This window comes from Mus musculus, chromosome 17, assembly GCF_000001635.26.
Source record: "Mus musculus strain C57BL/6J chromosome 17, GRCm38.p6 C57BL/6J".
Lineage (NCBI taxonomy): Eukaryota > Metazoa > Chordata > Mammalia > Rodentia > Muridae > Mus > Mus musculus.
In genome coordinates this window covers 13,716,206-13,743,830 of record NC_000083.6, presented here as the reverse complement: position 1 = coordinate 13,743,830, position 27,625 = coordinate 13,716,206, and the positions used below count along the sequence as shown (strand labels likewise).

The 27,625-nt window shown below is 47.0% G+C and overlaps 1 protein-coding gene across 2 annotated transcripts in view; it reads left to right on the top strand.

Annotated features, from left to right (window-relative positions):
- Tcte2 (t-complex-associated testis expressed 2) overlaps positions 1-27,395 on the top strand; it is a 44,968-nt gene extending 17,573 nt beyond the window's left edge. For both annotated transcript variants that reach the window (NM_022311.3, XM_030249642.1), the window contains exons 2-3: positions 15,809-15,909; positions 26,198-27,395. In NM_022311.3, the coding sequence (NP_071706.2) occupies positions 15,816-15,909; positions 26,198-26,343 (240 nt within the window). In that variant the 5' untranslated portion in view covers positions 15,809-15,815 and the 3' untranslated portion in view covers positions 26,344-27,395. The remainder of the gene's footprint in view (positions 1-15,808; positions 15,910-26,197) is intronic.
- The last annotated feature ends 230 nt before the right edge of the window (positions 27,396-27,625 follow it).

The window sequence follows — 27,625 nt, the reverse complement described above, 5'->3', positions numbered from 1 at the left end:
AACCACACAGACGCCTCATAAAGGCAGCCTTGGCTTATGGGAAGCGCCTTCCTCGCCTCCTTTCTAGCTCTCGGTGTCACACACCTTCACTGCACAGGGAAGCACTTGAAGCAGCAAACACAGCTAGGGGATGGGCCTGCCTGCTGGGAGTGCGCATTTTCTCACCCTTTCCCACACTAAGCGCAAGGTCAGTGTCTGTAGAGTTCCACTTGGGGCAGCCCTTGTAATAATTTCTGTGGATCGTGCAAATGATGCCTGGAGTGTGGCAGAGGGAAGAGGCAGTGACTTCTGTGCTTGTGGAAGCCAAGTAAGAAGCAGGCACTCGATGCATGCTGCCACCCACTACCCACCTCCCTCCTCCTTATCCTCCCAGATGATAAGCACCATGGGGACATGGATTTTTCTTACTAACAAGATACACCGAGGACCTGCAAAGGTCAGAGAGCTGTTCAAGAGGCAAGTGGGGGCCCTGTAGCCCTGGGTCTCCAGGGAGCTTGAATCTAGGGGCACTGTACTAAACAAGCTGCATTCGGAAGCTTTACAGGGCAGGAGCTGGGGAGGAGCCCACTGAGGCTTAGGCAAGTTCTGAGGACAAAGGAAGGAGGAAGACTGTCAATTCCAGTAATTCCAGCAAGGCTTTCTGGTTGTCCTCTGTCCTGATGCACCTGCCCGGTGCCCAGCAGGCTGGGGTCTGCTCTATTGGGTCTGAGCAGCAGGAAGCACAGGGTAAAAGGCAGCTTGGGAAAACCAAGGCCTGCCTTCTGCTTGTCCCTCACTGTACCAGATCAGGCAGTAGCTGGATTCCTTCCTGGTTTCAGCCTTGTTAGGTGACTCTCAGAGCCTACTGGGCTGTAGGCTCCATACCTCTGGCTCCTCCCTGATCCTGGAAAACACATGGTAAAACCTACAGCTAGCCAGCAGCTCTTTGCTTTCTTCTTTCTTTCTTTCCTTTTCTTTTCTTTTTTCTTTTTCCTTTTTTCTTTTTCCTTTTTTCTTTTTCTCTCTTTCTTTTTTCTTTTTTTTTCTTTTTTCTTTTCGCCAGTCTATTTGCTTCACTGACATTTCATTCACAAAGCCTGATAGTGGGTGGTTTCTGAAACATGGGGAGTTAAACAGCCATCACAACGATCAGTTTTAGAACATCTTAAACTAAACAAAGAGAGCTGGTGCCCCTTCACAGTCCTTCCTCATTTCCCCCAGTTCCTCCAGTGCTCAGGAATCACCAACTGTCACTTGTATGCCTTCAGAGCTAGCTGCCTGCTATGGAGATCCCATGTGAAGGGGTCAGGTGACATTCTTCACCCTTCTGAGTTCCCTTAATCTTGCCCACACCTGTGTAAACAATCCCTCCATAGGGCTCCCTCCAGTTAACCCCTTAAAGGGTAATTTGTCTTCCTGGGACCCTTAGCTTAAACTTGTTTACCAATCAGAGATGGAGAAGAGAGGGTGACAGCAGACAGCGAAGAAAGAGCAAGAAGGGCAGGCACTCCTGGTCCCCTGGAGGCTATAGGTCCCAGCCTTCAGGTTCAGCCAAGGGTATGGGTCCCTGGCAGTGGGTCCCCCAGAGGTGGCTATGGATGGTAAATAGAGCAAAACACAGGATAAAAAGCATAGAATTTGGATATTGTGGAAGCTGAGGGGGACCAAAGCAGCCCTTTGGGATATTGGGGTGACTTGTTTCTGGAGCTCTGCGGGAGAATGTCCAACAGGCATTGAGTTGCAGAAGACTGTAGCCACCAAGATGGTCTACTCTAAGAATCCCTCCTATGCTTCCATCTTAGAACCAACCCCCAGATAAAGACCCACAAGTACCCCAGTCCTTTAAATGTACTTTTTGGTGTGATAAGGACATACATATCTCCATAGGCCTTCTAGAGGACTCCACATCCCTGCCTGCTCCGATCCCTCCCCCACAGGCCACTTTATTGGTATCTTTAGAACATTTCCGACATCTTTATTCTTCCCATTTCTGGCTGTCCTTCTAATCCCGTCCACCATCATGCCCAATACAATGGGAGGCTACCTTCAGGGGACAGCACGGAGGTGAACTAGAGCTGGCAGTCGTGTGAATGGTGCCACAACTTCCTCCAGGACCAGTTGTGTATACATAGCCTTATCTACTATGCATGTCGCTGAGGGAAAGCTGCAGATGGCCTTGAGGGATTGCCAGCGTGTGACAAGCAGGTGGGAGAAAGAAAATTCAAGCAAGGGGGTGACCAAGAGTCACAGAAATTTAAGAGTAAGTATATAAAAGGACTGGTTTTGGAAGGAGATTTCCAGGTGTAGAGACTTTGGAAGACCGAAACATTGGCATTCTCTGGGCTCATCCACTGGGAGGCTACAAGGAGCTTCAGTAGGGACATCTCTCCCTGAGGTTGGTCTTGCAAGATTGCTTTTCTCTTCAGAGACCTGGCCGGGGTGGGGTGTAGAGGTGGGGGGGGGGCGATGTCACATTTTAGCCCTGACAACCACTAGGAAGTGGGTAGGAAAGAAGGAAACTGTGGCTTCTCTGTGGAGAAGCACAACAGAGAAGGAAGAAGGAGCGGTGTGGAATGGAGAAAACAGAAGTCAGGAATGTTGATGAAGGCATAGGCTGGAGAAGGGGCTGGGAAGGGGACCAGCAGAGCTTTTAACTTGGATTGACATGTTACTAAGTACTATGGCTGTTTCCTACCCAATCTTAATGGTATTTTCCCCCCTTTGGTTTTCCTCTGTGTATTGATAGGCCTGAGGAGAAATGAGACATTGCAGGGACCCTGGGTCAACAAGCTGAGATAAGCTTCCTCCCTCAGAAGTGTCTTCAGCCTGCCCCAGTCTGCTCTCTGTGTGGTGGGTTTCACTTCCTGTGCTTTCTGGCAAATGCACTTCCTGTTTGGGCTTTAAGAATTCCAGGGGAGGCAACTACCTCCCTTCCTCTTGCTTCCTGGCCTGTGGCACTAATCCTAAGGGTGAACGGCATGAGCCCTAAGCTGTTGCTGTTGTAGAACAGGGGCATGAAAATCAAGAAACTTGCCTGCTGTCGCTACTGCATCCTGACTCACCGAGAGTGGTGGAAGCTGATGGGATTTATTCCAAACATTTTTTTTTTAAAGCCTCGTTATTAACTTGAGCCACACCCCTCATAAACAGGTTTACACGCTGGCCCATTTATATAAGTGAAGGGCAGACATTAAATAATTACAGTCCACAGCACACACAGCCAGCAAGACAGCGTTGTCACAGAGGGCGGCATTCACAGCCTAAGTACTAGGTTGGGCATCTGATAGTTTTGTTTTGAGATAAATATGGGGTTTTAGGAGAAAAAAAATCACACCCTGTGAAAATTTCATTTACTGTCAGACACCTGTCTGTCTTTCTTAATTGAATTAATAATTTTTATCCAGTTTTGAACCATGTTCTCCCATTGCTCTCTGTCGAGAGGAGGCCTTATTTCACAGCCCACAAAGATAGCACGGAGTGTTATTTGTGCTTCTAGCCGCCTTTATCCTGAGCCTTTGATGTCTTTGGTGAAGGGCTCTTCTATCATACAATGGGAAAGTCAGTGACAAAGCACTTGAGTGACCAGCTCAAGTCTGCAAATACAGGGGAGACAGGCCCACACCTCCCACCTCTGAAACCCAAGCCCCACCTGAGCAGGTTGGGAGCAGGTCCCAGTGAGGATGCTTCTACCACATGAGTCTCCAGTTAGACTGCGTCCTCTAGGAATATCCTGGGATCTTTTTCACCAAGTCACAGAACGGTGCTAGTGCCGCTCAGAGGACCTCAGAAGCCATTGAAGCCAGTCCCCAGCCTCTTGTTTTTATAACCAAAGGGAAAAGAACAATGGGTATAACTCCATTTAAAAAAAAAAAAACATTTATAAGCTTCAGAAAAGTTGTTTTTATTTTAGCAGCACACTAAGTCAAAGAAACCCAATGGAGGACCAGGGTGTGGTAGGCAAAACTTTAATGCCAGCACTCAGAAGCAGAGGCAGGTGGGTCTCTGAGTTCGAGGCCAGCCTGCTGTGCAGTTCTAGAACAGCCAAGGCTGTACCAAGAAATCTTGTCTTGAAACAATACAAAAAAACCAAATGAAACCACCAGATTTTTTTTTATTTCACTATGTAAAATTTATTTTTTATAAAAAATGCGTAACACCAGTATCTGCTTCTAAACCGACTTAATTAGGAAGCCATTCTCTTATAGAATACACATTGGCATTGAAATCGTTGAAAGAAATGTAATGACTACCTACAAAAGATTACATTTTGATTGTTACCCCACAGCTTATAGAAACCACCAGATATTTTGAAGTGGTAAAAACTAGCATTGTCCAACAGGAATATAACACAACCACTTGCGCAATTTAAACCTCCCTTTAGCTACCTTGCAGCAATAAAAAGAAACAGATCAAAATTATTCTCATTATATACTACATTTTGCTCCATGTATAGAAAATACTGTAGTCTAGCATATGTGTGATGCAAAAATTACCAGTAAAGTATTTTACATTCTCCATGTAACAAAGCCTTTGAAATTGGGCTTATATTCCAACCCCATGTGTCTGAGTTCACACTAACTCAGGTGCTTGGAGGGTCCCTACCTTTGCATCACTGTAACTTTTTGGAGGATCAGCATATCCAAAGCCACATCTGAGTGGCAGGTTGTTCTCTGTGGAGATCTGGACTGTCTACTTTGTAACCATGGATTACCATGATTCTGCTGCAGTCACTTGAGAAAAGAGGAACTGCCTAGTTTCACTGAGGGCTGATACTCTTCAGTGATTTCTGGAAATTTCCAGAATACCTTAAAAGTTACCACTTCCAGTTGGATAGCATGAACCACATTTGCTCACACAACACAGTGCGGGACACTATCACAGACCATGGTCCATTTCGGTTTCCTAAATAACAAGGAAATGGGTCAGATGGAATAAGTAGCACATGCCTGTGAACCCAGTACTCAGTGGTCGGAGGCAGGGGAGTCACAGGTTTGACTACTCTGAGACACAGAAGGAGACTGTCTCAACAATCATAAAAATAATTTTAAAACTGTGCATTATGGTGTCATACATTCGCACTATCTTTCTGGATTCATAGCTCAGGATATGCCACCTCTTGACCATTTGCCTACAGACCCTGACCTGGCTACAAGTCATCTTGACACCGGAGGTCCTGTCTCCAGCTGCTGCCAGAACCAAAACCTTCATACCTAACACTTTAACTCCCTGTCCCTCGAGCATCTTTGTTGTGCTGGTTTCTTAGGTAACAGCATTCAGGCATCAGGGAGGGTCAGCAGGAAAGATATTTAAGGAATTACAAATCTGAAACACAATCCATCTTGAGGAATGTCACTGGGAGAGACAGGCTGCTAGCGACCACAGATCCTATGTGAACAGGAAGAGCCAGAGCAGAGTCTCTGCTCTCAGTGTCTCTTCGTGGTCCAGTTGGGGCAGCTCTGGCAATTGCTGTGTACCACACAGATGGCACCTGGAGCATGGACGAGGAGCAGTGCATGTGGAAACTGATAAGGAGCAGACCCTCGGTGCCTGTTGCCTCACTTCCTCACACACACACACACACACACACACACACACACCCCATTCCCCAACTTCCCTCTTACTTTCCTGGATGGTAGTAAACTCTATTGTGATATTGATTTTCTTACTAACAAGGCACACGATTTTGAAAATCCTTCAGAAATGTGGACCCTTAGATTGAAGTCCATGGTAGAATAGAGAGCCCAGCAGAAGGAATGGCGCACCAGTTCCTGCATCGTGCTGCCAATTTCAACTCTCCATCAAAACTCAACTCCACTCTTAGCAAACTTGGCTGGTGAGGACCCAGCTGAAGGGGACAGCTGAGAAGGAAGGAACAATAACCTTGTCCTTTTTTGGGCGATCTCCCACCTCACGTATGAAAACAACCACTGCACCTGAGATCTATGAGTGTTAGTAAAACAGAGCATCCTGGGCAATGTTTGGGCGTTCCCCTGGGAACAGCCTTTCATCATGGCTGAGGCCTAGGCAGAAAGCAGGATGATGAGCAAGTCTCACCTCTGCAGCTGAGATGACTCAGTGAGGTGACAGGAGACTGAGTCCAAAAGCCTCTCTCGCCTGTGTTTTATTCCTGCTCAGCTTGGAATTGCAAGGCTACTGGGCTATTGAGAAAATGTCTGGGCTGAGACTCCCTGCCCTGGCCGTCAATGCCTGGAAATGCACTGTATCCTCTCATTGTGTCGGGAGAGGCCGGCCAGAGCTGGTGAGGGGGCAGCTGCCAACATCCAGACATGGTTCAGCTGAGCTCTAAAAAGAGGCAGGCACTGGCTTAGACCTAGACCTTAGTCCTGTGTGGCAGACATGATCATGGCGCAGTGAGTCAGGGGTGTTAAAACACTGCAAGAAGCATGCATCTCCCTGAGCAAACCAGCACAACGGGAGGCACTGCGCAGGCTGCTGTCTCTGTAGGCTTTTGGCTCCTGCTTCTGCCCAGCTTTTTCCAGAGCCTTCTGTGCAGCATGGAGGGATGTGATTTGACCCACCTGTTGGAGACTCAGTTTCTGTGTGACTCATTGCAAGTGTCTGTCACAGCTGTGACAGTGCCCCCCCTCTCTTTCTCTCTTTCTCTCTCTCTCTCTCTCTCTCTCTCTCTCTCTCTCTCTCTCTCTCTCTCTCTCTCTCTCTCCAAAGCACTGGCTAGTCTTTATTGTAACATCTGACCCCAAGCATACCATAGTTTCCAACACTCTCAGGAAAAGCTTTATCACTTATGAAATATAATATTAATATGAATTATGGGGAGATAAGGATGTAGCAGCTGAAAATGACAGGTATTGTTCACCTGGTACAATCAAGAGAGGACTTCAGTGAATGTGGAAATAAGAGAGTTGTAAGAAATAAGAAAGGTTGTTTGTTTTTGTTTGTTTGGTTGGTTTTTAATTTACTGTGTGTGTGTCTGTCTTTGTGGAGTTAGTTTTCTCCGGCGTTCATATGGGTCCCAAGTACTGAGCTCAGTCCTTGTGTGGCATGCACCTGTACGAGTTTAGTGATCTCATAAGCCCCAGAAACTGGATAGTTTTAAAACTGCTCACATGAATGACCCAGTCTGGGAAAAGGTGGAGCAATCCTGGGGTTTTAGACTGTGTTTAGTTTAAGCTACAAAAGTGTCTTAGTCTGTTTCTCATCACTGTAGCACGGTACCACATATAAACCATAATTTATATTGAAAATACATTTACTCCTCATGGCATTGTAGGCAGGGGAGTTCAAGATCAAGAAGTCAGCATCCTTGGTGCAACACCAGAGCGTGGGAGTTGTCACAGGATGAGAGATGGAGCTCTTGCCTGCTCTAGTCTCTCTACCTCTGTTTCATTAAGCAACAGATGCCATGGTGGAGGGGGAAGGGTGGGGGAGCCACTCTATCATACCCTCAATAACTCTGATGGCTTCCTGAAGCTCGTACCTCAAAATACCATCAGCATGTGAACTTAGGGCTTATGCTTCAAACACAATCAGAAAAACGTTGTCATCCTTACATGAAATCCTGACCTACATAGACCCCCACATTTCCAAGTCAACACCTCATAACTGTTCCATGCGGCCTTTCCTCCTATCCATAAGCCAGCACTGCACAGCACCATATTACTGAGAGCTACATGGATTGGATGAATCTGCAGCAGCTCCATTTCCCAAGCCAATGGCAAAAATCTCTGTGCCCTTGTTGCTAAGATACCTGTTAGTGTAGAGCACAGTTTTCAAAGGGTTAACAAGAAATGCATCATTCGCAGTGTGTAGAGCTGTCCCTTGTCTGTGACTGAGGGGAGGAGGAGGGTGGGCATGTGCTTAGCACCTCATTCCTTTCCCACATGAGCCCTTGTCCATGAGCTGTCCTTGACCCGCCAGGTCTGTGACAAGCTGCAAGAGCACAGGCTGAATAAGAACACGGCCCTTTGCTCAGGGACACTCAGATGAGTGTTGTCCCCTCCCCGAGCATAGTTCAATAAGAGGCATACAGGGCCGAGTGTTATGCCCGGTTAACGCCAGGCTGGACTGAGGTCCTCCCATGTACTCTTAACTGAATTTTTAAGAAAGCAAGCAAATTGCATTCCTCTTGAAGTTTTATGATTCTGATTTTTTTACAAACTTGGTGTGCCTATTGCCATTACTCTGAATGCTGAAGCGTGATTGTAATTTGTTTTCATTGTGTATGAAAGTAGATGACAGGGGAAAAAAATAGGTATGTCGGTCGAATCGAGACGTTGTTATAATTACGACAGTTGTCGGAAATCTGTTATTTTGGAAATGTAGAAACCGATTTCTCTAAGAAGAGTTTAGAAATGAGCTAAGAACCCACTCAGTATTTAAGAATCTCTCCATGCTAAGCATGAGGCTCCTTTGCTAATAAGAATGGGACCAGTCACAAGCCAGGCCTTCTGATGTCTCTCCTGTTTGTATTCCCAAGGCTCTTTTTAACACAGGATGGGACGGTGGCTGTGCTTGAATGATGGCCGCTTTGCACCTTGGTCCCTACTGGCTGGACTAGAGGGCGACCCAAGTCTCTCACTTGGTACTTTACTGTGTTTGAGGACTCTTCAAGAAGGTGTGGACTTTGAGTAGGAGAGTAAAGTATACTATTCTCACAGGGATACAAGACCGCTGCCAACTTTGCTCGCTTGAACTGGCCTGCCACCTGTACAAAGCATTAGCTTCCTTCAAATGTGCAGATGATCTCATCAAAGGGGAAAGATTAAAGATTAAAAGAAAGATTAAAAGAAAAAATCTACAGACAAAAGATTCAAAGACAAGATCAACTCCAGGGCTGCTGTCACTGCTGCTGCCACCGCCCCTGTTGACAGCCTTCTGCGCTCCAAGCCTGTGTTCTGCTCAGGCCCTACCTTCTGTCCTGCTTCACCCAAAGGGTAGCTGAAGGTTAGTAGCGAAACTGGTGGCAAAGATTCTAGTTAGCCGCTCTTGTTGGTTTGCTTGGACATCCTCATCTCTTGCATGTTACTTTTGGAGCCTTACGTGCAATATGAGTTTCAAAAGATAAAATTACATTTCCACTCAAGGAGAAAAAAACGTAATAGTTTTTCTAAATTCTGCCTTAGCGACCAACTCCTTGCATTATAGGTTGGGAATTGACTCCAAGGGAAAATAAGCCCGCCTGAGGGAGACCTGGAGGACCAGATCCCTTCAGGAGCAGGAGCCGTGAAGTCATAGTCATTAACTATAGGTGTATTAGATATGTTTGCTCGTTTACTGGTGAGGAAAGCTGAAGGTTTGTCAACCTTTCTCAGACGACACAGCCAGAAACTAGATAGATGGAGCAAGCACGCTGAGATGGGTGTGGATGGCCTTCAAGTTTAGTTGAATGTGGTATGTTCAGTAGAGATGTGACAAAGAGACGGTGCCACACTGCCGAGCACAGATCACCACCAGGACTATAGCGCACCATCCAGTGGTTCCACAGTGTGGTCCAAGGACCCGGAGGGGATCCCTAAGGTCCTTTCTGAGGTCTTCAGGATCAAACCAGTTTCAGCATTAACACTATTTACCCATGACTACCGGGCTGAATAGAACATAATCCATCATAAAGGTGAGAGTGTTCATTCCCTGCCTGCTCTGTGCAGTAGCCGTTCTACCATCGCCAGGCTGCTCCAGTCTTCACCAGGAAGCACCCCAAGTGGGCACTTAGGATGGGAAGCAGTGCCAGCTGCTAAGCCCAGCAGGTCTTTGCTCTGGACTACACATCCTCTTTGCTTTTCTGTGGCATGAAACAGAAATTGTGAACAAGGCTCTTTTCGTCCAGCCATGAAACTTGGTAGGTTTTATTTTAAGGACATTCTGACTACTTTCTCCCTGGACCATCACCAAGCAGCAGATAAACTATGGTCATCCAGGTTTTGGTACTTGGATGAGCACATATTCTAAAAAAGAAACTGTCTCCTAAAAAACCAAAACACAACAACAACAAAAAGCAAAAACAAACAAACAAACATAAAAACCCAAAACCTGGCACTACGGCTTGCTAAAGACATTCAAGATTTTGTGCGTATTTTGGAATTTTGGAGAAACATGAGCTGCTTGTCACTTCCTCAGCATTTTGATGAGATCAATGGCAGCATTACTAAAGGAGACTTTTCAATATCAGGAGAAACGTGCCCCATACAGAAGATCTATCTGCAGGATTCAGGGAATCCAAACGTCCAAGGGTGAGCCCAGCGGACTGCAAGCTCGGCTTGCAGATTCTAATGTGGAGAGTGACAAACTCTAATTTCTGATTCTAAGGTGCAACTAGCCTTTAAGAAATTATCTTTTGTCCGGCTGCAGAATAGTTTCAAAGAAGAAGGTCCACAATTATTCAGAAAAGGCTACAAAAGCCACTCTGTTTTCTGTGTCTGACCACAGCAACCTATCACAGTGGGCTGAACACAGAAGCAGACCTGAGGCTGACTTGGAACACACAAAAGCCACACCTTAAACATATTTGCAAAAGTGTACCTTTTGTACTGTGTGCACCAATCTTTTTTGTTAGAAAATGTGACTGCTTTTTATTTTTAAAAAATATATCATATATGTTAATATGTGATAGGTTCCCTATTGCTGTTTTTGAGTGGATCGATATCATGGGAAATTTCTGGTTCTTATTTCTAATAAAGTACACTTTAACAGGAATTATCTACCTAGGTGAAGCCTCTGGTGAGTTCTGAGGGTAGAAATACAGGTTCCTGAACAAGAAGGCTGAGGACTTGGGGTGTCCCTGAGGAAGTGGGGGACTGAGGTCTGTTTGGGGTTCATTACCAGGACAAAAGAACTATACAAGTAAGACAAAGAAGTGCAGATGCACCAGGACGCTTGTGATAAAGTGGAATAGTGCTGAGTAAGGCGGGCTTCAGAGGTGCCGAGAAAAACCCAAGAGTGAAACTCGCTTCCGAGATAAAGGTGGTGAGCTCATCTGCTGGCTTGAAGCTGCCAGCATTCATTTCATTCCACAGCTTGGGCCGTGGCATGGCGGCCTCACCTCAGCAGCTGCTGTAGATAGACTTCATTTTCAGAACACAGCTTCCTGCTTTGCATACTCTCCTCCAGAGGTGGGAGTATGGAGACTCCTAGCACAGGTTCTTTTCTGTCTCTGACATAGGAGGGATAGACCAAGAGGGAGTAAGCCCGGTTCAGGAAAAGCAGGTGATTCATCGAGTCCCCTGGGAAACGCATTGTAGGTAAGCAAGCGCTGAGAAGTTGTGTCAAGTCTCCAGCCACTTGGTTCTTCTAAAGCATTAGAGGACTTTTACTTGAGCTCTCCCGACACTTTCCGTCCTTTCCGTTTTTATAGGAAACAGATGAGACCTGAAAGGCCCTTGTGCACCTTTTACTCCCTACCCTGGCTTTTGAGCACTCTGACTTGATCAGTGACCAAGTTGGCAGCTTGGCCAGTAGTTGAGCATGCCTTTGCACAGTGGATTGTCAACTGGTTCTGTAAGGTCAAGGCAGAGTCTGCAGGACTTAGAGGACAGGGTGGGGCAGACAGCGGGCAGGGGACACCTTATTTTCTAGGGTGCTGAGGGATGAATCCAAGGTCTTGTTCCGCACGTGCTACCCCATTATTTTAAATACTTCCTGCATATCCTGGGCAGATATAGCCGGTTCGGGAGCTGGACGAAAGGGGAGGTTGGCCGCCTTTGAATTAGGTCATTTAAGTTTCTAAAGAGCCTTGGGTTTCTAAGTGAAGACAGCTGGCTGGAGTCCTGTTCTGGGCTCATCGTAGCCCCATGAGTAAAGGGCCTGACAGTTTATGAAATGGAACCAAGGCACTGGTGAGGGAGGGGTGGGTGAGGGGAGGCACAGCACCAGCTTCCTGTTCCCAGGGACCTTCCTCCAGAAGCAAGGCTTGCTTTGAGCTGAGGAAGCTGGAACCGCAGCCTAGAGGTAGAAAAAAAGGCAGAGGAGGCTTGGGGGAGGCCCAAGAAGAAAGGGTGGGCCAGACACACAGAAGTCCTCAGGGACAGACAGAAGCAGACCGTCTGCCGAGGACAGTAGTTACTAGCCTTCCACATCCTTAAGCACAGCAGGAGCCACTGAGGCATCATCTGGGGCAGACAGGGATGGAGAAGGGAGAAGACACTGGGACAGGTGGGCGGGCAGGGATGGAGAAGGGAGAAGACACTGGGACAGGTGGGCAGACAGGGATGGAGAAGGGAGAAGATACTGGGACAGGTGGGCAGACAGGGATGGAGAAGGGAGAAGATACTGGGACAGGTGGGCAGACAGGGATGGAGAAGGGAGAAGACACTGGGACAGGTGGGCGGGCAGGGTGCCCATGAGAACACAGTAGGGAGACACAGAATGGGAGCTGATAATTCAGAAGACACAAAAAAGTGGGGATTGTGGGGATGGTACCCAAAGAGCAGACAGCACGCAGGGGATCCCAGGGCTTTAGGGTCACTGTAGACAGTGTGTTTGTGGGGGGGGAGGGGTGGAGGGGGGGTGCAGTGAAGGGGATGTTACCAAAGAATGGCTGGCTTCATTCTGGGCCAGGGTGGTTCAGCATAGCATTAGCATGAGTCAAGGAGCCCCACAGTCTGACCCTAAGTGAGGATGATGATTTAAGAGACTCCTGTTTCCTCATCAAAAGATGATGACCCAGGACAGTAGTACAAGAACCATTAATTAAGAGTTGCATAGGGCTCCTGGCCAGGGACAAGGGAACATTTGGAAAAGGCTTCTAGGCTTCTGTTTGAGATAAGCAGGCAAGAAGGGTTCCACCCAGAAGCAAGTCTGTGAGGCTTGGCTATAAATCGTGATAGGCACGGAAGCTGGGCATGATGGGGTGGAGGATAAGATTTTGGTTTTTTCGAGACAGGGTTTCCCTGTATAGCCCTGGCTGTTCTGGAACTTGATCTGTAGACCAGGCTGGCCTTGAACTCAGCAAGTCACCTGCCTCTGTCTCCCCTATACTGGGATTAAAGGCCTGCACCACCACTGCCTAGCTGATAATCTTCAATAAGATATATGCAGAAAGAACCGTCCAATTCCCCACTGCCTTCTACTCCAGCTAACGGGTTAGCATTCTGATGTCATCTAGAGTTTAGAGCTTCTGGTGTAAGATAATATAGGTGCGGCCCTCTTGGTTGGATCATTGTAATCTAGTTTTTTTTTTTACTTTAATTCAAAGTATGCATATATTAAAACTTTGTATAAAACAAAACAACCGCCAGCTGGTGGTGGCGCACGCCTTTAATCCCAGCACTCCGGAGGCAGAGGCAGGGGCAGGCGGATTTCTGAGTTTGAGGCCAGCCTGGTCTACAAAGTGAGTTCCAGGTCAGCCAGGGCTACACAGAGAAACCTTGTTTCGAAAAACAAAACAAACAAAAAACAAAAACAAAAACAAAAAACCAAAACAACCTGCAAATCAAAGTAGTTAAATTTCAATCATTATCAATCCAACTTCCTTTCTCATAAGATAGTGATAATTATCTCATAAGCTAATTGATTTGAAAAGCAAAATTGAGGACTCTGAAGATAATTCAATGGTCTTGTGGGCTGTGTGGATACGGTACACACATGGCAGTCACAATTTGAATGGTTTGAAAAGGTTTTGTTCTCTTGCAGTGCAGGCCTTGGACCCACTTCCTCATGCGTGACCAGGAAGTATTCTAGCCTCAAGCCACACCCCCAGGCTGGGAACACTGGGTCTAGTAGGAATTTTTCCTATATGACACACATTTAATGTCTACAGTGTCACTATAAATCTACAGAGAAAGTATGTCTTACAGTCATTAGGAAGTTTCCAGATGTTTTGATGGAGATGGCCTAAAATGATCATAATTAATTATGTCTGGATATAGTAAAATACAACAAATATAAGAATAGATGCATATAATAAAATCTGCACATCAGTCCCTTTGTAATATGATCAGATGGACAGGAAAGAGTGGAGTGCTATGAAAAATGAGAACTGGGAGCATGTTCAGATCCAAGAGCTGCTCTGCACTCACCCTTTGTCAATGCATGCAGATCTGCATATATCCCCTAACAGATATACACCACGTCTGCACATACTCTCTAGCAGATATACACCACGTCTGCACATACCCTCTAACAGATATACACCATGTCTGCAATACCTGCTAACAGATATACACCATGTCTGCACATACCCACTAATAGATATATACCATGTCTGCACAATTCTCTAACAGATATATGCCATGTCTGCATATATTCTCTAACAGATATATGCCATGAAAGGGATTAAACAGCAGAGAACTCACTTTAACAAACATTGGTCTCTGCCCCAAAGGTGGAGAATTTCTCCAGAGCAGGAGAGATATGCAGTCTTGCTAGGAGAAGGAGAAGGGCTCTGTCTGATATGCCTGCACTGGACCAGTCCTTTGTCAGCAGCCTTCATTACCTTTGTGTCACACACAGTGTCTTTTCATCACTGTTGTTTTCCTTCCTCTACATTGCAAGCCAGGAAGAACAGAGGTATTTGTTGTTGCTGATATTGATCCCTGGTCTAACAGGCACCGTGCCTTGCTCCGAGTAAGGAGATGTCAATCACTATTTCTTTTTCTTTTGTTTTTCTTTTCTTTTTTTCTTTTCTTTTTTTTTTTTTTTTGGTTTTTTTTTTTTGGTTTTTTTGAGACAGGGTTTCTCTGTGCAGTCCTGGCTGTCCTGGAACTCACTTTGTAGACCAGGCTGGCCTCGAACTCAGAAATCCACCTGCCTCTGCCTCCCAAGTGCTGGGATTAAAGGCGTGCGCCACTACCGCCAGGCTCAATCACTATTTCTAAGTCAATAGAGTCATATAGAATAGATAGGTGGAGCAGTGAAGGCAAACTAAAAGTTTGCTCAAGATGTAAGCTGTAAAATTAAAACGAAAACATAAAGTAGCCACTTGAAGAGGGATAATCATCTATTTGTCCATTGGATTATGTGTTGGTGAAAAAAGTAAATAAATGAAGCAAAATATAAAAGTTGTTAAACACTTTGAGTACCTGAAGATAGATCAAGGGGCATAGACCTCTGTAGATATAGTTCAGCCAAATAATTAAATATAGTTACTATCTCAATAAACAGTTGCATGATCTGGCTAGAAGCAAACAGTCTGACTGAGGCCAAAACACTTTCCCTTAATTTGTGTTCTAGTGTTTCTGCGCTGTCAGGAACATTAATGACTATACCTGATGAACGTTCTTCAGGCTGATGTCACTTAACAACTATGTAATAAGAGGCAAGGTGGCAGAAAACATTTCTGGGATAGCCCATGTTAAACCACAGCTCGTACAAAGACATCTCAATAAAGCCAAGCAGAGGTCATGAACATTTTAGGGATTTGTTAACAATTTGAAGATTGTTTTTTTTTAGAATAATTTTGTGGAAAATATGTACTGTAATGCATATGTATTGGTCAGTAGCTATATGAGTTTGCATAATTACTGTAGGTTTGGAAGCTCAGGGAAATAAGCCTGGGAATTAATAGTAGTTTTTTTTGTTTTGGGGTTTTTTGTTGTTTTTTGTTTTTTGGGTTTTTTTGGGTGGGGTTTTTTTGGAGACAGAGTCTCATCATGTAGCTTTGACTGGCCTGGAACTTGCTTCATAGAGCAGATTGGTTTCAGGTTCCTAGAGCTCCACCTGCTTCTGTCTCCCAAAAGTGAGGATTAAAGTTGTGCCCCACCATGCCCAGCTATACCTAGGCATTTTTGAGCATTGATTCCTATGTCCGTTTGCTTGTCCTGTCAACTACTTTTACTCCTGGCTTTGTATACCTCCTGTGGCTGGGAGTGGGCTTCCCAGCTCCCAGGTTCTCAAGACATTTGTACCTTCCCTGCAGGCACTTCATGCCGGGACAGCTAAAGCCAAGTTTACAGCAGAGCCTGGCACAGTACCCGAACCACAAGGAGATAGCAGCTACTGTGATTGGACACGTTCAAGGTCTGGAGAAGGTGGCTTAAACTCAGTGGCAAGTGGTGGGCATTTTAGGGATTAGAGTCAGTGTACTGACTGATTATGGTGCCACGGGTGTGATGGGGTGAGACTGGGTGGGACTCAGTGGGTCAGGGTGGGATGGGGTGGGACTCAGTGGGATGGGGTGTGGTGAGGTGGGACTGGTGAGTCTTGGTAGGATGTGGTGGGATGGGGTGGGTAGGGTGGGAAGGGGCAGCGTGACTGAAATCCATGAGAGCAGCTCAGGGATAGGAGTACACAGAAAACATTCACGAGACAGCTTCTTTGCAGTCGTGAGGCATGAAACAGGCCAGAGTGTCAGGATACCAGCTCAGGCTGGAGTTTGGCTCCTCTGCAGTTGGTAGAGGAGCATCGGTATTCTAGAAAGATAGGCTAACGTAGGTTGAAACTGGGGTTTGGCTATGATATGTTTGGGATGATCCCTAGAGGTTCCTGTGGTAGAAGCTCAACCTTAAGTGTGGTGGTGGTGAGACAACTTGATCTTTAAGAAGGGATGAGCCTCATGGGAGCTCTGGGCTCTGTTCTTAGGAATCCACTGATCCTGATCTCGCTCCTAGGATGAGCTGGTTCACACACAGGTGAACTGGTTCTAATGTTATAAAATAGAGTGAGTCTGGCCTCGACAGCCTCTGTCTTCCTTTTTCCTGTGTGAAGTGTGTGACACACAATCCTGCCTCTATGATAGCATCTGCCAGGAGGCCCTCACTACAGCTAGCAGATGCCTGCACCATGACCTGAAATCTCTAGAACCAACCACGAGATAAATAAACCTCTTCTTAAAATAAAGTACCCAGCTCCAGGTATTCTGTTATAGCAACACCAAATGGCTAAGACAGCTGGGCCGGAGGCAAAAACCGGAGCATGTGCGTTGGAGGTGCTGATAACTGAAAGGAGGAGGTGAGGACTCACTCAGAGATCGGGGCTCCTAGCACCTTAGAAACAGGGATAGGTGAAGAAGGAATGGTCTTCAGAGTGCCTTTCGGAATGGAAACTAAGGGTGAAAGGAAGGATTGAAGGCTGGTGCTATGATACAAGATGAGGAGATGTGTCTGGGTGATGACTTGAGCCTGAACTCTATAGGTCCTGGGAAATGTTAGCGACTAGGGCAGGGCTACGATTCCCACATGGAGGAAGAACTGAAGTCCAGAAAAATAGAATACAAAGTGGAATCTTTAAGGCAACGTGCTTTGTCTCAAGCTGGCGTCTGAATAGCAGAGCTAAAGCCAAGTGTTGCAAAGTCTCAGCAGGCTGAGGAAAGTCGGGTCTCGGGTCCTGCTCTGGGAGGGACCAGGGAGCATCCCTCAGCTGTGGTTGTGAATGTGTGTACTTGGACCTTTTTGGTTCTCCCAAGAGGGAAAATGAGTCATGGTCTGGGGTGCCATGGGAGGAAAGCCGGTGCTGTGCACATCAAAGCCATCAGTCATGATGTGTGGTGAGTCCCATCTCCTGGGAAAGGTGCTGTGTGTGTGTGTGTGTGTGTGTGTGTGTGTGTGTGTGTGTGTGTAATATATGTGTGCATAAATGTGTGTGTATGTGTTGACAAGGCTGCCTCACCCGCACCAGGGCCCCCTTGGACAGTGCTATCTCTGGTATCCCACTTAACATGAGAGAACCCGACTGTGGCCTGTCCTCTTCATAGGGCAGAATAGAAGTGGGAAAGGGAGCTGATGAGCCTTGAACTCTGGAGCCTGTGATGACCATCCTGAGGGCCCTGCCTTCTTTGTGGCTCCTTCCCTTACAACAGATTGCTGTTGTTTTCCTGGCTGCTAACTTCTGCCCAGAAGATCTGCTAACGTGTTGTTAGCTGTGTCTACCTTGGTTGTGTCTCCTGTGGCTTCTTTGTGTCCACAGCCGGACCTGACCTCCCTTGATTCTGTTTGCCTCTCTTTGTTGTTATCCAACATTCCACATTAGTCTTGGTGACGTGTTATAAATATAAGATGTTTCAATGGAATGGAGAAAAATAAGTCTTCATCAACCGTAGGAGCAACGCTGGAAATGAATGGCTGACAAGTAGTTTTTGGTTTGTTTGTGTGTTTGATACAACTTGTATGTTTGTTAAAAATGAGCCTGATTTTGCATTTTCCTAGCCTGTGTTTGGTCATCCGTTTTGTTTGTTCAGCTAAAGTTTGGTCTCCATACAGAACTAAATAAAACCTTGATTATCACGGAGGGAGATTGGGTGTCGGGAGACTCTATCTCCTGAAAAGTAAGGCCACGTCACAGAAAATGATAGCAATAAGGTTTCCCTGAGGATTGCTTCAAATATGTCCATGTTCTAATTAGAGAGCCATAATTTAACCTGGAGAAGAAAAGAAATGAAACTGGAAAAATAATGTGTGTGTTTTCAGATCATTTTAATAAAACTGAGAGGAAAGACCCAGCCACTGACAGAAAGGTTCAGGAGACCCTGGTGTGGAAAGATGGTAATGAGCTGGCATCTATCTTGTGTGTGGATCACATGGGGGGCTATGGCCCGTTCTTCCCCATGGACCCGTCTGCTCAGACATGTGTGGTCTGTGAATGCTTCAGAGACCTTCATTCGTGGCCTCTGTCACTGCTCTGGCAGGAACTCTGGGGCCAACTCCTTGATCCTTTTTGCATTAATGAGCTGCTGCTGCTGCTGCTGCTGCTGATTCTGGTACTAGTGCCCAGGTCAGAAGTGGTGGAGGGAAGGAAGCCACCAATGGGCAATAAGCCAACTCATCTGCGTTTTCTCACAAGTGTAGCTTTGGAAGATGTGAGGCAGGAATGGGATGTGTCTGGTCACAAGTCTGTCAGGGAACAAGAGAGTGCTGTACTCTGCTCTGTTTTCCCCCTTTTTTGTTTTTTTTGGGGGGGGATTTTGGGGGAGTTGTTTGTTGGGTTGGTTGGTTGGTTTTGTATTTGTTTTTTTAAAAACATGGTCTTACTGGAACTCCTTAGGTAGAAAAAGCTGGCTCATGGAAACCCTTCATCCTCTGCCTCCCGAGGGCTGGAGTTAAAAGGTGTGTGCACTGTGCTCACCCATGCTTTCTCCTTTGTATTTCTTTCTGGTTCCTCCTGGCTCCAGCTGACCTCAGAAGCTATTGCTCTGAGCACATCTCTAGTATGACATAGATGCTAAGCTTCAGTCTCTGAGGAGAAGAAAGCATAGAAAGATGCAAAACCCAGGACACCCAGCATTAAAGAAGCCTGCTTTCATCTCCAGGTCAGATTAGAAGCAAAGCACATAGGATGACAATATGTGCCCAGGCCCAGATTTTACTCTTGGAGTTTACATTCATGCCCAAAGAGCCCTTATTAGAGAGATGAAGACAGAAAAGACCCCATTCAATTTGACTCAGCTTTTGTGTGCAAATACTCTTTCATGGAGGACATGTGTGCTTTCACATCTTGCTCTTATTCCCAAGTGTCGAGCTGTGCTTTAAAGCCTGGGGCAGGAGGATGAGCCCAGGATGTGTAAGCTTATGATTAATTCAGATATCCTTGGCTAGTGAATGCCTTTGAAAATGACTGTCCTTGAGGTAAGTAATGCAGGAGTCAGAACCCACTAGGACTGGAAAAAGACCAGCCAAGAGTACTGTCACCAAAGTATATCACATTGGAAGTCTACTTTCCTAGAGATACATTGCTGTCTACTCTCTGAGGGACCCCCAGAAGAAGCATATCCGAATTTTCAGGGGCAAGTTGACTTGTGTTCGCTCTGTCCAGATGTGACCTCTTCCAGGTCACATCTGTCAGCTGTCAGCTGTCCCGAGTCTGTCTCTTAGCACCCATGACCCTGGGTGGTCTGTGTATAGCCTGGTCAGGAGCATAGCAACACCCATCCACCACTCATCTTAAACATAAGGAAAATCGACTTGCTCTTTCCCCAGGTTCTTTACACTGTCAGCCTTTCCGGGACAAGGAGAATGCTGGCTGGTGGTGGTAGTGGTGCATGCAGGAGGAACTCTGTGAGTTAAAGGCCAGCCTGGTCTACAGAGCTAGTTCCAGGAGAGCTAGGGCTATGTAGAAAGACCCTTTCTTAAAACAAAACAAACAAAACAAAACACCAAAAAGAACAAGAATAACAGAGATATTAGACCTCTCGTCCAAATAGATGCAGCTTAGATGGGGAGAGTAGGGAGGCTGAGCACACGGCATGGTAGGGTTCCCTTAAAGATACTAGGTTTCCTCTCTTCCTTCCTCCTTTCGTCTTCTGGCTGCCATGGCCTAAGTACCCTTCTCTGCCACATCCTTTCTATTTCTCCGCAGGCCCCAGAACAATGGTGCCAACTAACTGTGGACCTAAACCTCCCAGACTGAGCCAAAGTTGATCTCTCCTTCTTGAATCTCTTAAGTATTTTTTTCGTAGTGGTAGAAAGCCGGTGGACACTCGTACATGGTCCCCTACTCTGTTTCCTGTCACTCCCTTTCTTCTGCCTTGGTGTCTGGCTCTGTCACATGAGGGTGAGTAGGCATGACCTCAGTGGTTGTTCTGGGCACAGAAAGAGTTCCTTCCCATGGCTGAAGATTTTAAAATTACCCAATATACCAGAGGTGTCCAGAGTAGACCTGGGTGCCTGATAGATACTGCAGAGCCCAACAGAGGCCCCCACACTTGACTCCTGCTTGCTCAACATGCCTTCATGGGTCATCATGAGTTCTGTGGTTCCCTTTGCTCTCATTCTGGGACCAGGACAGGTAAAGCAGGTCAACAGAGGAGGGGACCAAACGAAGGTCTAAGTTCAGCACATCGTGTTCAGCACAGCTATTGCAGACCTTCCAAGCTCGGGGTCTTTGCATGTGGGGATTCCCATAACAAAGAGCTGGAAAGCCAATCCATCATGAGATGCAGAGAGCTCACAAGGGAGATCAGTGCTAACCACTGGCATGGCTCATCATTCCCAAGTCTTAGCTGGTTTTGTCCCAGAACATCCAGCTGACCACGCCTGTCCTGAAGAGAAGAAGGGACACCCTAGGCTTTCGTTCTACATAGGTGCTTCTGGGCATCAGACTCTGGAAGAAATCAAGCTTACTTTTTATTTATTTCCTTCTGGCTTTGAGCCTTCGACTCTGCATTTGCAGCCCTATAGAAACTTAGCTAGATCAGATGCAGTGGAATACTGAGCCAGTGTGGGTTTGCATAGCTCAGTCTTAGGGCTGTGTGCATTGGCTGTTTTGGAAAGCCCCAACTGCTGTGCATATTATTTATTGATCAAAGCCACTCTTCTTTCTCCTGCCCCAGATGGGAACACAAAGACTGCATTATGTAGGCACTCGCATGGTCTCCCGGCAGCAGCTCATGTGCTGACATTTGATTTTATACTGGTGACAACAAGATCAAGAAAGAGCTCAGAGTTTGCAAATTTACAACAGAGAGGCTGTCTCAGAAGCAGGCATCCCCCATCATACAGTGTGTGCTTAACTAAGCTTGTGGAAGATGGGATGTGTCTGGTTGTAATTCCACTAATCAGCATGATCAAGGCCTATGTCATTCTGGTCCAGGTAATTTGTCACGGGAAACCCAATTGCTTTTCTTCCATAAATCAAATTTATTCTTTGGAAAGGATGTAGTTTTCTCCAGAATTAATGTGGTGTTTGGGGAAAGGACGACTCAGAGGAGATTGGCTTCCCCAGGTAGTGCCAGGGTGGCGTGCATGGGGTTATCAAAGAAGCATCAGAGAAGCCATCTAGGGGTCCTCCAATGCCACAGAGGGCCGAACCAATCTTGAACAGCTGGTCCCTGCCTTCTCCATACATCTGTCTAATCTGCATGACAGCCGAGTAGATACCATGTCTCCACGTCTTCTTTCCCTTTGCTAGTGACTTCTTTGGACTGTTGCTCCACCAGTAGCAACACATGAGATTCATTAGTGCCAGAACAGCATACATAGATGCTGGGTGGGTTGGTGAGTGTATGGAGGGAGGGAAAGATGGAGAGAAGGAAGGACATACAGCGAATGGCTCTAAGGTAGACAAGGTCTGGATCAAGGGATTGAGGACAGCCGGGGATGGCAACCAGCTTTGTGATGCTCCTCTGATCTTTTAAGTCCTAATGCACACTCATTATGTAGCCTTGCAGGACCTGGACCTTCCTTAGTGTTCCCAACTGAACAGTGAATAAAGACAGGCTGTGGAGAGGACTCAAGGCATTAACACCAGAGGAGTTCTTAGATGTGTGCCCAGCATCTCTGGCCATCCTATTGTGGTTAACTAAGTGGCACAACCTCCCAGCTGCTTGGGTTCTAGGGCAGGAGAAAACTCCTGTGTGCTTTCCAAGGACACAGATCACGGAGCCTCTGTACAGAGGGTTAGGAAGCCAGGGATCAAGCAAACATTTCTCATAGTTTCAAAATGCCTCCTCACTTTTGACCCTGGCATATCAAGGCTGACAGGAAACCCTGTGGAACACCATGGTCTTGGCAGAGGGTGAATGAAGTTTTGATGACACTGTCTATCTGCATTTCCCATTCTGGTGTGACTGTGGCTTATAGGTCCAAAATCCTCGAACTGCATGGCCAGCATTATCCCACATTGCTTTCTCTCTGCTCCTCATCTATCCACGTACAAAATCACTGCTAAGCACCTGCTGACTGCCCAAGAATAGTTCTATACTTACTATATCCAGCCATAGCTCTGGGTTTGTCTCCTGGCTTTCCTACCCTGAGAAGGTGTTTGGCTTTCTGTTCTGCAGTCAGGTTTGAGTTTGGCAAATATAAGTTGGGAAACTTCCAGAATAGTGCTGTAGGCAACAATGGATATTTAACATAGCTGTTCCCCTTCCTTCTGTCCTCCTCTTTCTCAGACCTAACTCCAGTGTGTTTCCATAATTCTAGACCTTTCCTATGGAAGGTTCCAGAAGCCAAACTTGACTATTCCATGGAGAACAGTGGACAGCCTGGCTGTGGTCAGAAAGGAGGGCTGTCCTCCTGTGTAGAGGGAGGGACGGAGGCAATGGTGGACACAAGGGCCATGGCCAGCAGCTGAATTGCACAGGTTTTTTGACCAGAAATCCCTGAGGACTGTGACAGTCCTCTTGAGTTTGAGATGAATGGATGAATCAGGGGGATAAGGAACCTTCAACATGGGAGGTCTTCCTGCTTCATAGTCTTTATTTCTTGGGCTGCGCCTTTAGATGCTTTCTGTCTTTAGAATCAGAGGGACCAGTAATTCCTTTACACAGAGTTTGGGGTCAGAGGAAGCCTGAAAACAGCTCCAAGGGCCACGAAGTGGCCACAAGCCATCACATCTGTGCCAGGAAATCCACAGTAAATGGGGGCAGAGTGTCCTCCAGTAGCTCACAGCCAATTGCCCTAGCTTGGCTCTTCATACCTGCACATGCTCGCACCTTGTTGTCTCCTGGAAGCTGACACGCATGACACCACTGGTCTGTGGCCAGGCAGGCTGGGAAGGGATGACCTTTTACATGCGCCCACCTGCATTGTAGGTGTTCTTGTATTGAGCCCATCTTTATGCTGACCCTGCTTGGTGTCTGCTCCACCATCTCTTGGGCTCTTCATCTAAATGCTGAGTCATCATTCTCAGACAGGACCACAGAAGTCTGCCTTCTCTGGCCCTCTCCTCTGGATCCCTGTCCTCCTCTGGGTCTGTTCCTCATTGTTAGATCTCACTCATGTATGGAAGTGCTATGATCTCCTACTCCCCTGAGACCATGGACTCATTTGGCCTCGTTTCACTCCCACCCCCATCCATAGTCCGAGGGTCCCAGTGACCTATCCCTCCTTCGTCTGCTCCGGGTTCCGGTTGCCTCACACCTGGTGAAGGAGCTGCTTCTTCATCTCTTCTTCTGGGTCCCTCAGCCTACGTCCCAGCAGGTCATCTCAGGCCTTGGCTCTAGATCAGGTCTCTTCTCTACCTTGCACCTCTAGGTTTGTGGCTTTGAGCCTCACCTCTGTACTCCCCATCCATCCCAGCTCCAGCCCCACCTCTCTGATCCAAGATCCGCAGGGATGTCTGCAGAGCACCAGGTGGAGATGCCTGCAGACCCTTCTAACTCACCGTGCTCCTGCAGTGGAATCTCTTCCCTCCAGAACCAGCTTCTCCTCACTCTTCCCTTCCCAGAGGAAGCCTACTCTGTGTCCCATACATCCTCTCTACCCTGAAATTCTTGTCTTTCACCTCCATGTTCAACTCATCAGCCATGTTGGCTTTGACTTTAGAAAACTCCTAGAGCAGAGCCTCTTTGTGTTTGTGGAGGTCAATATCCACAAAACACCAACTGTATATAGAAGGAATGTGCAGACCTCTAGGGATGGCTGGAGTCCGTGGTCACTGTGGGATAATGTTACATGAATGGACCAAAGCCAGACTTCACTGGCCCTGGCCTCTTCGTTGCCTGGGACAGACTGTAGGTAAATGGAAGGATATTGTCATATGAAGTTTCAAGCAGCTGTGTGAGCAGGGAGAGGAAACAAGAGACCACTCCCTTGTACTGCCCCACTCCTCATCTCCCACTTCCCTTCCCAGGCTATTATTCTATAAGGGCAGCTGTTTTGGGCATAACCCCCAGCTATCCAAATGAAAGGATGTGTTTTCAAGAGAGTTTTGTGTCTATCTTCCAGGATGTATATATAGCTCTAGAGAAGCATTCAGAAGAGATGCCGGCAGACTGTGGTCGTGACAGGAAATGCTGTGGGTCCTACTCTGGGACTCATGGCTGGGTCTATAATTAAGTCACTGAACCCCTCACCGATCCTCATAAAATGGGCAAGAACAGGTTGTAGCTATGGGATGTAAGGAAGCCAAGACTCACCCAGACTTATACCTTCTCTGCATGGTCACTTCAGGATGTTCTAGAATCCTAGAGCAAAGCTGGGAGGAGTCTGTGTCTAACTTGCCTCAGAGGTGCATGTCCTGGGACCCCTGTACAGAGGCTATGCCTCTATGGAGGGTCCCACTTACCCCTCTTCCATTCTGTGACAAGGATCTTCTTATTTCCAACTCTGGGTACCTGACATCCATCCTTAGGCCTAGCTTCAGGCTTCCTCTGAGCTCTCTAAAGTGAGTGAGCAGAGGACGAGATTTTAGATGCCACAATGGTGGGAAAACAAGTCTTGAGCCAGTTCACTCAGAGCCTTGCCTGGGGCCTGAATACAGAGAGAGCCTAGTAGAGAGAAGGGAGATCCCATGGTCCAGGTTGTTTTCAAGGGACTCACATGCATCACATAATACTGTCATCCTTGGGACCAGAGTCTGTTGTTTCTGAAAGTCTCAAAGCCTTCTCTGTGTTACTATACCACCTATCAAATGTACTACCAACTCCCCATGACCCCCAGTGGGGCTGCTCCATCCAGAGTTCAACTGTCCGCAGAAAGGAAAACCCCAGCTAGAAAGCCACGTCTTGTGGTTGCTGTTATCCCAGTTTCTATAATTGATGTTGGTCGCTTTTGTGAACATAGAATGGATGGCCTGATTGGCCACCCCTCTGAGGCACATGCTTAAATGACTTTCTTCATCCCAGTAAGAAACTCTCGAGGCAGAAACACTCTTCTAGTAGACAGGCGCACAGTGGGAAGGTAGAAGGCATGCGTTCAGATGGCCTAGAAGCCAGAGCTTTCATAGCTGCTGACAGGTGTGTGAAGTGGTGCGACACTTCAGCGGGACAGGTGGTGTGGTGACTACAGTGATACACATGTCTCTGCAACCCCAGCCCTTTAATATGAGGTCAGTACATACACCCACAGAAAGACATGTACACAGGAGCACTCATGGTGACATAGCTTGTGAACACAAAAGATTGAGGACGACTCAGATGTAATCCCCCCCCCCCCCAGGGCTGCTTGAAGACTATGAAGCTGACAGAGAAGAATAAAGAGAGCTGTCTATACACATGCAGGGGGAAAGCCCTGGGACTCGAAGGGAAGAAGTTAGCACTGAGCTACATAGAAAGTGCGGGGTAGTAACCTATTATCATCTACTTGCATTTATGTGAAGAGATAGAAAGGCAAGCATCTATAAAGGAGATGAGGAGTCGCACAGATCAGGGGTCCTTGGGAGTGAGGCATGTAGCTTTCAACTTCCTGTGAGGATTTGGACAATGCGAAGTAACATCTAGCTCAGCAGAAGGCTAGAGATTAAACAACTACTAAGGTCATGGTCATGTGTCCTCCACTGACTGTCCTTGAAGGCTTGTTCCCGCGCCGGCTCCTCCAGAAGCTTCCGAACAGAGGGAGCTGTGGCCCCAGCCTCCATCCCAGGCTCTGCACATTTACTACAGAGTCTGTTTCAAGCTGCTTACATCACAGTCATTAACCTGCTTGTCTCCCCTCAGTGATACCATGCTCCAGGGAAGGCTTCGACGTGACTCATCACAGCACTTGGCACGGAGTAACTCAACTAACATCTGTTGGAGGGATGAATAATTTAGGGGATCCCGAGAAGGCCACTCGGAGGCTTGGCAGCCAGGTTAGCGACTGAGATTGTCTAGGAGAAAAACTGGTGTGCTCACGACCCATGGGTATAGATACCATCTCTACAGTGACTATAAAAATGGCACGCTCACTCAGGCGTTCTCCATTGTGACATCTGTCCTGTGTTGATCCCAGCAACCCAGGTGTCCCGACATCAGGCCACCGATCTCCTGCATTGTGTCCTCCCACCTTGTCCATAGAAGGCCGTGTAGATGGAGGTAATAATTTTGGAGCTTTAATTGATGCCTCTTTAGTCTCAGTCTCAGAGATACTCGATGAAATGGCCACGTGGATGACATGACGGTGTGAGCGGAGCTGAGACACAGGTCAGCATTCTTACCCCAGGCAGGTGAGGCTTTGTGGATGAGCACCAAAATGCTATGCGGTTACCTCGGGCTGCTGGTGCTAAGATTTATGATCTTCAGTGATGTCACACAGCATTCTAACAGCACTGCTCTGCTCATCTTGAGACCTCGAAGCAGGAAGCAGACAGCTGGCGGGCATCAGATCCTATTTCAGCTTCCATCCACTCAAAGCCTTTAGGAATTGGGTTCACAGCCCGTAAAACCAAGATCTCTTCTATGTAAAGCTGAAGGAAGCATGGAAGTAGACTCTTTACTCTCAGTGACTCATGGGACACTGGCCATTTGAGATCCAGAGGGCTCTAAGGTGACATCAGGGACCTTTCACACTGGTGCCAGTCTTTAAATTTACCACCGTTATCAAGATATTATCTAGTTAGTTCCTGCTCACACAAGCCTCTGACTGACCCATGCTGATGACACCTGTTGGTATCAGGGTATCAGCACTGCAGATCAGCTCTGGACCTAGTGACATCACATATCGCTGACAGGAACCCGCACATCTATTGCCAAGGCAACCGCCACACATTCCCAGAATCCACTTGGCTCACCTCCCACATTTACCTGCAGGCGGCTAATGTCACTATACAAATAAACAGGCAGATCCCTCTGACCCCTCTCTCTACCCCCGCACCCTGCTCCTCCTTCTCCACCACCTTTGCCCTTTTCTCCTATAATAAACCTCTGACACATGGAACTGTTTTGGCCTGGTGTGGTCTGTTGGGATGAGAGGTGTACTTCTAACACAACAATCGCCCAATGTGTTTGTATGCATGTTTCCCCCCATGCCCTAGAGAAGAAGCAGAAGGAGGCTATAGCCTGGCCAAGTGATGTTCCCAGTGGCTTCTACAGTGTGTGCTTCGTGTTTATTAAGGATTACTATGTGTACTGCTGAGTTTACATTTCCCAGAAACTCTCTGGGCAGGC